We start from the raw sequence: 13,460 nt of genomic DNA on the forward strand, positions 1-13,460 counted from the left end.
AGGGGACAGAAGCCCTGATCCCCCTACCAGGAGCCCTGGTGGGCCCCTAGGGTCAGAAGCCCCAACTGCGCCCTGTGCCCTGACCCCCCCCCCCCCCCCCCGAACCCTGCGGCTGCAGCCCCAACTCCCCCTTGGTCCCCCCTGGCTGAAGTCTGTAACGTCTTGTTCAGGGTTATGGACCATTTCGGAGTTACGGACAACCTCCAATCCCGAGGCGTCCATAACTCTGAGATTTTACTGTAGTTTGTCTACACTAGCATTTCTTTACCTCCTGGGTAGCCCCAACAGTGTTAAGGGTACGGTTTTTTGGGTGGGTTTTGTTTGTTTTTGTTTCCAGAGAATAAGGGTTAGTGTAGACCAGACCTTTTACTTTTTCCCAGGCAGTTATGCTGTGGCATGTGAACTGTCTGTTTGCACATATACAGAGCTGTTTTGTTGTGTATGTAACATAGATATGTTGAGGCAGAACCTTACAGTATCAGTAGCATTAGTTTAGTTCTGTACTGTTCATGTGGAAATGAGGGGTGAAATCCTGGCCCCTCTGAAGTCAATGGTAAAACTCCCATTGGTTTCAGTGCAGCCAAGATTTCACTTGAAGTGCTTTTTTTTCCACAGAGTTCAAACGAAGTACACCTCTACCCCGATATAACGCGACCCGATATAACAGGAATTCGGATATAATGCGGTAAAGCAGTGCTCCGGGGGTGCGGGGCTGCGCACTCTGGCGGATCAAAGCAAGTTCGATATAACGCGGTAAGATTTTTTGACTCCCGAGGACAGCGTTATATAGGGGTAGAGGTGTACCGTAATTCAACTGAAGTAATTTCCATATGGAGGAGTGATAAGCTGCCATTAGCAAACACGAAGAAAATATTACTTTAAAAGACTGGTTACCCAATTTGGATTTAAAATATCTTATTTGCTAGATACATTTATCTCCTTAACAGTTAATTTGGTACTGCACAATTAGAGTTACAGGCTTTGGGGAACACTCTACCTTTTTTTCTTCTGCACTATTAGGAACTGTTAAGGTGTAGATTCCACTGGTTGTAAGTCCTGATTTGAATGCTTCGGCACAGTCTTTGAAACGGATTTGTTCTTCTTTAGCCAAAAAGTTGTTCTTGGCTGCTAAAAATGAAATAAACACATTGAAGGGATATAAGAATAGATAAATAGCTCAAATAGCGCTGAGCTCAAGTTCTTTTCTGAGAGAACGTTACCATGATGTAATAGTAATTAACGATGTAATGAAATAACAGTATATTGACTTTGCAGTCCTGAAGTAGGTTTTTGCCCTGCCCCTGCTGGTGGAAAGCACCAGAGGAAATTAGCTTAACACGCTAGTGATATTTTGCTTCTTCATATTCAGATACAAACATAACTGCTTGATAAGTATCAATTCCTTTATACCTATTTGCATGCTTGAATAGAATAACATAGGCATATTTTTCCTTCAGTTTAGCAGTTTCAACTCTCATTAGAGAATTTGATGCTATCTGTATTACAAATTGATTACTAACATGTACAAAGATATCTGTACAACTATATGTACATCCTTTCATATTATTCCTTATGTAAATAAAAAAGATGCCTTTGTGGTGATCTTATAAGTGAGCCAATGTCTTCAGGTCAGCAAGATGTCTGAATCATAAACGACCTTTTTCTTAAACTGAAATCAGTTAGTACAGTATCTTAGGCTGGGGGCAAATGGAGCTGGTCTACACCAGAAACTATGTTCTTTTTGATGAATTAGAGTTCAAAAACTTAGCCTCTTAGCCAGTACAGCAGTATGTCCTTTGCTTGCAGAGATGGATCTCTCCATAGTATACATATATCTGGGGTTACCCATAACTGCCAGTCAGAAGTTTCAGCTAGTGTGCAACATACAGTCTCTGCACTCAGCATGACTGCTTCTGTGTGTTCAAGGGTGAAGCTCAGGGCATTCTCAGTGAGGGTTCCTCAGTTCTGGAATTTGTTGATGTATTTTTTTTTTTTTTTTTTTTTTTTTTACATCTGTGCCTATGCCTGGCCATGTTTTAAAGCGCAATCTAAAATGTATCTTCTTGTTTGTTGATAGAGGGTTTGGAATTTCCTGGCATTTAGTCAACTAGTTGATATCTATATTTGACCGTTTTGGGGTGGATACTGTGTTGGGGCAGTAGAGTATATGTTCCCTATTTTTGATTCAAAGAGAGGAACGTGGCCACACACTACAATGATAAGCCACCTGTAAATGTGTGTAAATAATACTAGCATTATTTTTATTCTTTTCAGCTTGTTTATCAGTTTACCTGCTTACATAGTTCGTTTACCTCAAATATAAAAGAACACATTCAACTTTATAATTGCTTTTCCACACTCTATTGTTTGTAAGCTAGCTTAGAAGCTTTCCCTGTTGATTTTGTCTTGTTGGCAGTCGTTATTTTTTCCGCTCCAGGTTTCATGGTTCTGTAGCCAACATGACTTTGACTTGTTTACTTATTTGTTCACTAGCATAATAGATAACATCAGCAGGAATGTGCACAGCTTCAGGAATGGTATTCAGTGAGATACTATCAGGTGCTATAGGGCTAAAGTTTGGGGTTTGGTTTCTTTAAAAAATTGACAATTGTAGATATGTCTTCAAGATTGTTTTTTGAAAAATGTTTTTCTTCTTTAAAAATTAATTGCTTGTATTTGCAATCAGACTTTGAAGCATTGTGCCTAGTGCTTGAGAAATGCAGAGAAATTACTACAAATCAACTAAACTAGACTGTTTTCATTACTTTCTATATTGCAGTCAGCTTAGATAGAGAAACAGTGTAAAATGTGAAAAATAAGGTTAGATTTTTTTAACTCTTTTGCTTTCAATAATAAAAGAAAAATACTCTTAAACAGTTTAATTTTAATTTAACAATAAATATTTAGAGTGCACTGGAAATTCTTTTTGAGCCGCAACTTTTTACATAGGTAAAAGTGTAGGCCCAAACTATTTATGGAAGCTAATAGTTATAAGCAAATTTGGGTTCTGTGGAGATTGCTGAATTGAGAATACTGAAGTCATCCACACTGTACTTTCAATTGTACTGAAAACACTTGTTTTAAACTGTGTGTGTGGTAATTTCAGACATCATAAATTTAGAGGCTATGCATGCTGCACTGTATTCCCAGCCCCTGTCAACCTAAAGAACAAAGATTCTATAGTCTTACTTGGAAATAATTTGCATATAGCCATAAATTTCAGCATCTGGTCAATGCACCCTTCCCCAAGTACCGGTAGGGTTGGACATGGAGCGCACAGATCTTGCCAGCTATGGTTAGCATAGGTGAGTGGGTTCTAGGGTATATGGGGAGGGGTCGGGAAGTCTGGGTGGAGTTGTCAGGGGTGTAGATGCATGCTGTCTGTGGGTTGGGGGTCTTGCTTGAGGGAGCCTTGGGCTAATATTGAGCCCCTCATCTTCAGCTGCCTATCCTGGCTGTTCCTTCCTTGCTCAAACCTGGGGAACTGAAAGGAGGAGATAGAGAGGTTGCCGGTGCCAACAAAGCCTGTGCCCACAATTGCCCTTAGGAAGAGAAACTACAGACCCTGCTGGCAGCCCAGCTGGATGTGCAAGGATCCAGCTTGGCAAGGGTTGTTTGACAAGGCTGCCAGATGTGTTTGTGCCATGTTGAGACTATGTGACATTTGTCAAACTCAACAGGGATGCCTACTAGGAACTGGTCTGGCAAAGCAAAGCAATATAACTCTCAGAAGCTAAGCAAAATATTGTTGAAAACAAATGTATGGGATATTTGTTTTGGTTTAGGGGTTTTTTTGAGGGGGGAGGGAGGGAAAGGTTGTGACTAATGGGCTTACCTCTTCAGGATAAGTCTTAAATTGTATAGCAAGTCAAACAATTCACCGATGCAGGACTTTAAGACAGTACAATACATACATGCATTTTTGAGATGCTAAGGTGGGGAGAAGATAGAACATGTAAGGATACACAAAGTTAGTGAGTGCTATTCAGCTGATATAATAGTGTTTATACTTCACTTACAGTTTGGTGTAGCTATCATAGTAAGCAAGTTGTGAACCGTCTCCATCAGATCATGTTGCTGTTTTTGCATAACTGAATTGTTTACCGTAGCAGTGACTAACTGTTTCTCTAGTTCTTCTATTATAGAATTTTGTCTGGATACTAGTACTTGAAGTTGATCTTTTTCATCTTTGATTGATTGTAGCTGAAGTGTGTGCTTGTCTTCCATATCAAGGACTTTTTTTTCTAGAAAGCTAATAAAAAGAATATTATTAGGGTCAATTCAGCATTTCTGTGTTTTTAGCTGAAGACTATTAAGCCTGTTATAGTTATTTTCCATCTTAACATATTTTTACTGTGATTTTTCTAACTGGATTCTGCAGAGAATATTATACACGTAGTGTCATGCAGAACACCGTGAACTGTATTTAGTTGACATATGCTTTGTCTGATGCATTACATAACTATAATCTGTTCTATTAGTCAAATAAATGAACGACTTTTTGGCCATTGTATAGTATGCCAGTTCATACACCATAACAACTCTTATGTGTTCCACAATACTTCGGTAGTATGAAGGGAAAAATATAATTTTCCTTTCTGGACTTGAAAGGAAAACAATCTCTCTTGAGGGTAGTAGGAGAATCAGACATGACAATGATTTAAACCTAGAGTAACTATTATTTATGGTTATTCAAGTGCCTTGAATAATACTACTTTTCTCTTCAGTAATTTAAGGAAAAGCTAGCCTCAGAGACCTTTATCATTAGAATTAAGTGACCCATTTAAAGATCAAACCTATTCAACTTTCTATTTTCTCTCCAGTTTTTTAATTAAATATTTCTTTGGCCTCAACAAATAGAAATTAGTTCTGACTGTTATATTTGGAAAAGCTATGAATATATAATTACTGAAAGTGTGCTTGTTACCTTTTCCAGAATTGGAGAGGGAGAAGGTTAAAAGGATGTAACTTGCTCTGATGTTGGTCAAATCTTTCATAGTGTTTATTTAAAACATAAGAGTTTTGGGTTTTGTTTTGTTTTGTGTTATTTATTTATTTTATTTATTTATTTTTGAAGGGATAAACTGAATGCTGGAAAGTTAAGAAATAATACCTACAGTATTCAGATCATTCTTACATGTTTCAGTAATGATGTGGTGATCTCAGGTCTGGTAACTGTAGTCAGAAACTATAGTGACTTTTTAAAATTGAATATTTACTTCGCTCCCATTGGATAAAGATTCTTGTTTGTAGATAGCTGGTATATAAAGTCTTCAGGGAGCATACACAAATATAACAGGGCAGCAAACACAAATGTCAAAACATGTCTGTCCAACTTTTTTTCTCATTGAAAAATATGGTTTTGATGTAGATTAAAGTATTCTGCTATTGCTACTTTTAGATTCGTCTCCAAATTGTTTACTATTTGAAACTAAAATAAACTTCTGAGGTTTGACAGTTATGCGTTGTTCATATTAGAAATTAGTTTTGTCCCCCTCATAACATCCTTCAGAGACGATTAATATGACAATGTGGTGAATGAAGCTGGTTAAGCAAAAGCTATGGCATCTTTGCTGGGCAACCATTGGATATAGAAGAGGGCAGGGATAATGGCTGGATTTTAATCCTAGCTTTCAGCAAATGGAATGGTTGGGAGCCTGGGGCCTGAATAGGATCATCTCCTCCCCAATATAATGGATTAGAAATGGTAGCAGTAATCTTTGGCAGTGATTTGACTGTGCAGCTGGATAGCCCTGTGCTAACAGACAATAACACAACTTTTCTTTAAGCTGAGATGAGACAAGGTTTGATTGGGTTAGGCTGGATAGTAAGTAGCTGCAAGCCCCATTCCAGAGCCTGGCAGCTGCGACACAACGCCATCCAAGATCGCCTGATCAGAGCCAACCCACCACCTGTAGGGAAGGTTGCCGTGAACTCCTCCATCCCTGGAACCAACAGCCAACTACGACCAAACATCGTCATCACTAACGAGGACCGGAAGAAGATCATCATGTCACAGTGCCCTTCGAGAACAGGACCCCGGCCTTCAAAGCAGAGTTAGCATGCAGGTTTTCTGTCAGACCCATAGTGCATATTCGCCTCTCCCTGTCTCTCATGTAAATTAAGCATGGTAAACAAAACATGGTATGTCTACACTTAAACTGCTACAGCAGCACTAGTGCTGTCTATATCAAGGTTTAGTTTGGCATAGCTGCATCTCTCAGGTGTGTGGATTTTTCAGACCCCTGAGAGATACAGCTATGTTGCTGTAAATTCCCAGTGTAGACCATCCCTATATCTCACTGCAAGTCAGTGGGACTTAGGCTGCTAAATGTCTAGTCATTTTTGATGATGAGACTTAGGAGTTTAAGTCACTTAGGCACTTTTGAAAAATTTACCTTAAGTCAACAAGAACAACCTCTTTTCACATAAAGATATCACCTGTGACTTCCCAAAGACTGTTTAACCCAGATGTGGTTTCCTGTCTGACATAGGTTAAGTTCTTTTAAACCTAGACATCTTTACTTGGCTGTGCCCTTTATATTTACGCTGGCTGGTGGGGAGAAGGTGCAGCCAAGCTTGTGTGTCCTGGCCCTGCAGTGAGCTCAGAGCTGATGCTTTAGGGCCCTGCTGGGCCAATAGGCTCCGCAGGCCATGCAGAAAACAAGGCTGATAAGATGGCCCTCTGCCTGTCTGATTATATGTATTGGATTGAATAAAGCTGTGGCCTTTTTATCCAAACAAGTGTGCCAGTCCATTCATTAGTTGTTGGCTACCATGTCTCTAAAGTAATATATCATTCTAACAAAGGATCCTGTGTATTCATTATGAGAACTGTCATGACATGATAGTTGTTTGGTTTCCTCTTTAAATGCAACATTTCTCTTGCAAAACAATGGCATTAAAATGCATTGCTGAGCCCATTTCAACTCCTTTCTAAATAACTTTCAGAGAGGCAGAGAGAGAGGTATGACAGAAAGTGAGCAGGCAATAGATTGGGTGTGTGTGACAATGTTTTTATATGCAGTGTTGAAGTGTTGTCAGTCCCAGGATATTAGGGAGACCAGGTGGGTGAGGTAATATCTTTTATTGGACCAACTTCTGTTGGTAAGAGAGACAAGGTTTTGAGCTACACAGAGCTCTTCCTGAGGTCTGGGAAAGATACTCAGTGTCATAGCTAAATAGAAGGTCGAACATATAGTTTAGCATGAGTAGTTGGCACGTATTCTAAGGGACCATTGAAGGTGAAGTGTCCATTTACACCACTGTAATTATAGGACAAAAAGTGGGTTACAGATTGTTGTAATAAGCCATAAATCCAGTGTCTTTATTAAGACCATGATTTTTGGTAACTAGCAAAGTTATGAATTTAAGCTCCCTGGCTCGTCTTGTGAAGGTGTTGTACAGGGTTCCTTTGAGGATGAGGACTGAGAGGTCAGATATAGAGTGATTGCTTTGTGAAAATGTTCACCAGTAGGTGATATGGTGCTTTTGTCTTTTACCTATGTGAGTTCATTCGAGGGCTTAGCAATTATCTGGTTTCACCCATAGTCGCTGGGGCATTTAGTGCACTGGATGAGGTATACCTAGGGTGACCAGATGTCCCGATTTTATCGGGACTGTCCCGATATTTGCTTCTTTGTCCTGCGTCCCGACCAATATTTGGTCGGGACGCTGGACAAACAAGAAATTTTGCCCTCTGCTCTGGCGCTCGTGCCCCCCCCCCACCCTGGGTCCACCCCCTCCTTCCCCCATTGGCTCCCTCCCCAAATCCCCGCCCTGGCCCCGCCTCTTCCCCAACCATGCAGCATTCCTCCTCCCTCCGAGGCTTGCAGCTGCATGGCGGCGCAAGCCTGGAGGGAGGGGTGGCGGTGGTGCTTGGATCCTGGCGCTGGTGAGTCAGCTCCGGCACCCAGGCACCGGGCGGGCGGGCAAAGGGAGGCTGGCAAGGGAAGGAGGGAGATGGGGGCGCTCAGCTCTGAGCTCCCCGCCGTGCCAGGGGCTCCTGCCCGGTCCGCTGCACACAGGGGCCGGGAGCGCAGCCTGGAGGCTGCTCCAGCCCTGCAGCCCGCGGGGCAGCGCGGTGGGTCCGGGCGGGGCAGCGCGGAGCGGGCAGGGGCCGGGTGGGCGGCGCGGGGGCGTGAGCCGAATCCCCGCTGCTGCCGGGGAGCCCTGTGTCTCTCCCTCCCGCTCGCGGCTGCGGCTCCTTCCCGGCGGGACGCGCCCCCCCGGCCTGCCCCGGGCACATGCGGCGCGCGTCCAGCGGCTCCTTCCCAGTGGGAGGGAGACTAGGCGCGGGGGATGTGCGCCGCATGTGGCCGGGGCGGCGGGAGGCGCGTCCCGCCGGGAAGGAGCTGCAGCCGCAAGTGGGAGGGAGAGGCGCGGGGCTCCCCGGCAGCAGCGGGGATTCGGCCCGCGCCACCCACCCGGCCCCTACCCGCTCCGCGCTGCCCCCGCCCGGACCCACCGCGCGCCGCATATGCCCGTGGCGGGCCAGGGGGCGGGAGGCTCCGCGAGGAGGGCAGCGCGCGTGGCCAGGGCCTGCTAATGCCCCCGGCCCCTTTGAAACGCCTTTTTTTTTTTTTTTTTTTTTTTGCTCCGGCCCCCCCTTTTTTTTGCTTCCCCCCTTGCGTCCCAATATTTTATAGCGCTGATCTGGTCACCTTAGATATACCACATATAATAGGCATGTGTACGACCCCTGGATTGTGAAAGGCTGTGTTGTGGGGGTATTGATCATTGTAGCAGTAGAGCAGGGGTAGGCAACCTTTCAGAAGTGGTGTGCCGAGTCTTCATTTATTCACTTTAATTTAAGGTTTCGCGTGCCGGTAATACATTTTAACGTTTTTTTAGAAGGGGTCTCTCTCTAAGTGTATATTATATAACTAAACTATTGTTGTATGTAAAGTAAACAAGGTTTTCAAAATGTTTAAGAAGCTTCATTTAAAATTAAATTAAAATGCTGATCTTACGCCGCCAGTCTGCTCAGCCCGCTGGGTGGGGGGTGGGGGGTTCAGGGCAGAGGGCTGGGTGTTGGGGGGGGACTCGAGGTCAGGGCAGAAGGCTGGGTGTGGGGGGGTTCAGGGCAGAGGGCTGGGTGTTGGGGGGGACTTGAGGTCAGGGCAGAGGGCTGGGGTGTGTGTGGAGGTGCAGGGCACAAGGCTGGGTGTGGGGGGGGTTCAGGGCAGAGGGCTGGGTGTGGGGGGGGACTCGAGGTCAGGGCAAAGGGCTGGGGTGTGTGTGGAGGTGCAGGGCACAAGGCTGGGTGGGGGGCGGTTCAGGGCAGAGGCCTGGGTGTGGGGGAGGACTCGAGTTCAGGGCAGAGGGCTGGGGTGTGGGGGGGGACTCGAGGTCAGGGCAGAGGGCTGGGATGTGTGGAGGTGCAGGGCACAAGACTGGGTGTGTGGGGGGGTTCAGGGCAGAGGGCTGGGGTGTGTGTGGAGGTGCAGGGCAGAAGGATGGGTGTTGGGGGGGGGTTCAGGGCAGAGGGCTGGGGTGTGTGTGGAGATGCAGGGCAGAAGGCTGGGTGTTGGGGGCAACTCGAGGTCAGGGCAGAGGGATGGGGGGGTGCAGGGCAGAGGGATGGGGCTGTGGGGGTGCAGGGCAGAGGGATGGGTGTGTGTTGGGGTGTGGAGGTGCAGGGCAGAAGGCTGGGTGTGTGTTGGGGTGGGGGGGTTCAGGGCAGAGGGCTGGGGTGTGTGGGGGGGTGCAGGGCAGAGGGCTGAGTGTGTGTGGAGGGGGTCAGGGCAGAGGGCTGGGGTGCTCGGATCGTGGGTCAGGGCAGAGGGCTGGGGTGCTCGGATCGTGGGGGTGCTCCCAGCCCCCTGCCCTGAGCGGCTCAGGGCAGGGGGCTGGGAGGGATATGCCCTGTTCCACCCCCTTCCCCCAGGCCCGTCCCTACCTCTCTCTGCCTGCTCTACGGAGCAGCCAGCATGCTGCGCTCGGCTCTGCTCCTCTGGGAGGGGGAGGAGGAGGGGCCGGAATGCACCACGTTGTGCGAAGAAGCGGGGGGAAGAGGGACGCTTGGCTGCTGCAGGACCAAGCTTCTGCCTCCTGCCCCCGCAGGGGAGAGCGGTGGGCGGGGCGGCTGAGTGGGGCGGGGGGCCGGGACCCCCTCCCCACCGCTCTCCCCTGCGGGGGCAGGAGGCAGAAACTTGATCCTGCGGCAGCCAAGCTTCCCCCTCCCCCGTTTCTTCCCACAGCGTGGTGCATTGCGGCCCCTCCTCCTCCTCTCAGTGGGCAGCAGCGTGCCACTCAGAATCGGCTCGCGTGCCGTAGGTTGCTGACCAGAGGTATAGCTGCAGATTTTGCATCTGTTGTTCTGGCAGGGTCAGGTGCCACTTTCAGTTGGTGTGTCCTGGTCTGTTTTTATGTTAGTTCTGGTAGTGCTTTTATTTTAGTCCTAAAGAAGATGTCTGAGCTTCTGCACATTTATGGCTTCATTGCACACAATGGTATTTCCTTTATTGATCACGGGAAAACATAACCATCAAACTAAAAATGTTGTATTTAAGAACACTTTTGTAGTGCACAGAGCGGAAAACACTGCTGAAACAAATCAGTTATCCAACATTAATTTTTAACATTGCATAATAGAATGTGTAGCTAATACTAATAGTTGTAGACAAGGCAATACAAAAGTGAGGGTTTGTATTTACAATAATACATTTACGCTTTGAGGAGCAAGAATTCACGAACAAAGCGAATCATTTATAAAATTAGAGGGTTCTGGAAATTTCAGTTTTTACATCATTTTTCTTTTGAGAATGTTTTAGTAGATGTTTTCTAAAAATTACTATTTCAGTAGAAAAGTGGTAGAATAGTTAGCTTGAGACTTAATTTAGGCAATAATACCACCAATGACAATTTGTATAAATTAGAGAATACAGAGGTTCCAGTGGGTTGTTTTTCTCTGCTCATCTCATTCCAGCTTTATTATTTTATGCTTACCAAAACAAAGGATTTCCCCTTATTATTTCTTAATTGAGTAAAGGTTCTCTAAGTTGGGCACGACCACTGAGGTATCATTTTGGAAGAGAAATGTTTTCATGCAGAAAAAAAATATTAAAAGGACAATTTAGCGCGCTGGAGAGGAAAAGCTATCTTACCTGTTTTTTTCTTGCAACTTAGTTATTTCATTGGTTTGATCTGAAATCTGCCTTTCTAATTTGTTGGTTGAAAGAGAATGTTCCAGAAGCTGAAGTTCAAGTCTTGTTGTCTGATTTAATACCTAAATTAAATAAATAAAAAAGCAACTTTGAAAACCCAAGTTAAGTTTTTTTTTGTCTAGTTATAATTTAATCCTGTTCTAGGGTCAGTAGTTATCGCATGTAGAAAATAAAATAAAAATATGTATTTTTTGTCATATAATCTGAAAGATGTACGTGTGCATGCATATATATACTGATTTGGGCATAAATACATTAATTAGGATTATAATGGAAAATGCTCAGAATTACTGTAGTTTTTTGTTCGACCATTAAACAAATGCATCATAATTTATATTTCCACTTATCTTTATCCTGAGGAATGTTTCAGTGGTGGTTTAATAAACCACATTTGTGATTCAGTGTTTCAAAATTACTTTGTCCATTAGCTTTCTAATGAGGTAGATGAGAATCAGTATTTGAAATGTATTTACCGTTGGGGGGATTCTGAGTGACTGCATGCCTGCAGAAAACGCACCTCTCCCCCACAGATTTCCTGTGTTTCCCTGAAGAAAGCAGTTTGCGTGGGGGGGAGGGCGGGAGGCGACCATGGGTGCACTTTGGGGGGGGGTTGCCCCCCTCCAAACAGAGGCGAGGCATGGGGGGGGGCACAGGGGCTACATGCGCCTATTCCCCCCCCCCCCATTCTGCCGCTGGCTCTGCAGCTGAACGCCGCCTCCTTGGTCCTAGTACCGGCCGTGCTCCCCCGCTAAACAGGCCCATCAAACCCTCACCCTGACAAACCCTGACAAACCCTACCCTGCTACTCCTGGACCCCTCCGAGCCCCCCACCCCACTGATCCCCAACCAGCTGCACCTGGACCTCCACCCCATCAAGCCCCACTCCTCCAGCACTTGGACCCCACACCCAGACCCCCCCGCGGAGCCCCAACCACCTTCACCTAGATCCCTGAAGAATTTTTAGGTGCAGAATTTTAAATTTGGGGGGGCAGAATTCCCTCAGGAGTATTTATTGTATTTGTTCTTTAAAGAATAATTTCCTATGTAAGATTTTTCCCATTCTGGTGTGAATATATAAAGCATTTTCTTTTAATATGGGTGGCCATATCCTGGCCATGCTGAAGTCCTTGGGAATATTGCCTTTGACTTCAGTGGGACCAGAATGTCACAGGTGTCTAGAAGTGAAAAACATCATTTGGATTGAACAGTTTACCATGTGACCAAATTTTTAATAGACTCATTCCATGGTTTCAGTTTTAGTAAACCATTTTCTTATCCAAGTTCCTTTTTATTCAGAATTACATCTACCACTGAAAAAAACAATAGTATTGTGATATGGCGTGGAAGATCAGTTTTGCTTTGTTGCGTTACATTCTTATGTGTGTTCTCTAGACAATGTCAGTTTTCTGTTTTAGAATAGCTTTTTTTAGTTCATCAGAATTTGGCTTTAGTTGACAGGAAGAATTGATTACTCACATCCTTCATGTTAAATAGTCATTCAGGACATGATTTCACACTTAAGTGTAATTGAGAATTATTGCCAAAGAATGAGTGTCCTTGAGAGAGCAATTGTTTGGTTAATCTCCTTCTGTTATTAATTACGCTTTTAACCTACTCAACAGTAATTTCAGAGAAAGAAAGTTGCAGTGACAGTCTTTTTCCTAGTTGGGTAATTTCTGTAAAGACTTTATTGTGAGTGGATATAAATATTTTCTCAGCAAATGAAAAAACATGGGGATCCTTGAAAAATGGTGGTCCTTAGTGATAAAGCCATTAAGATGTATTTAACTTGCTTCTGACCGGAGCCATCAGTTTACCATACAGACTCAAACAAATATATATTGTAGCTGACAAATTACCTCTTCCAAATAACCAGATAATATCTATAAATAGCAGTATGTGCTGTAAATATTTATTAGTTAATATTTGCACAGTACTTTGAACATATGAAGTATAATATAAATGCTAAATATTTTAAATATCTGCTATAGAAATACATATCTGAATTTGCTTACCATGTTAACAGAATTTACAAAATACACAATGCCATTTTACTTCAATCCAGGATTTATCCTTATATATCTTACTCTACAATTTAGAACTGTTTGCTGAGACGTTTAGAAAAAATCAGTTTTTGATGATTTGTCTGCTAGCAGAACAAATGCTTTTCAATTAGAGCAATAATTAATGATACACCTTTAAATTCATTCACTTTGAAAAATGTGCATCACTTATTGTGTGGTAATAATTGTTAAATTGTTTTTTTTAACTATAGCAATAAGATAAAAGAAG

At 44.1% G+C, this 13,460-nt stretch overlaps 2 protein-coding genes across 5 annotated transcripts in view; one reads left to right on the forward strand and one right to left on the reverse strand.

The window, feature by feature from the left end:
* The window catches only part of MCPH1 (microcephalin 1), a 249,499-nt gene that overhangs the window by 147,831 nt on the left and 88,208 nt on the right, over positions 1-13,460 (forward strand). The gene's annotated exons all lie outside the window — the stretch shown is intronic.
* The window catches only part of ANGPT2 (angiopoietin 2), a 70,200-nt gene that overhangs the window by 30,299 nt on the left and 26,441 nt on the right, over positions 1-13,460 (reverse strand). For 2 of the 4 annotated variants that reach the window (XM_065401169.1, XM_065401167.1), the window contains 3 exons: positions 11,109-11,230; positions 4,020-4,252; positions 998-1,125 (listed from right to left, as the gene is read on the reverse strand). In XM_065401169.1, coding sequence (XP_065257241.1) covers positions 998-1,125; positions 4,020-4,252; positions 11,109-11,230 — 483 coding nt within the window. Of the gene's footprint in view, positions 1-997; positions 1,129-4,019; positions 4,253-11,108; positions 11,231-13,460 lie in introns of all 4 variants that reach the window. The other 2 variants (XM_065401168.1, XM_065401166.1) reach the window with 1 other exon arrangement.

This window comes from Emys orbicularis, chromosome 3, assembly GCF_028017835.1.
Source record: "Emys orbicularis isolate rEmyOrb1 chromosome 3, rEmyOrb1.hap1, whole genome shotgun sequence".
NCBI lineage: Eukaryota > Metazoa > Chordata > Testudines > Emydidae > Emys > Emys orbicularis.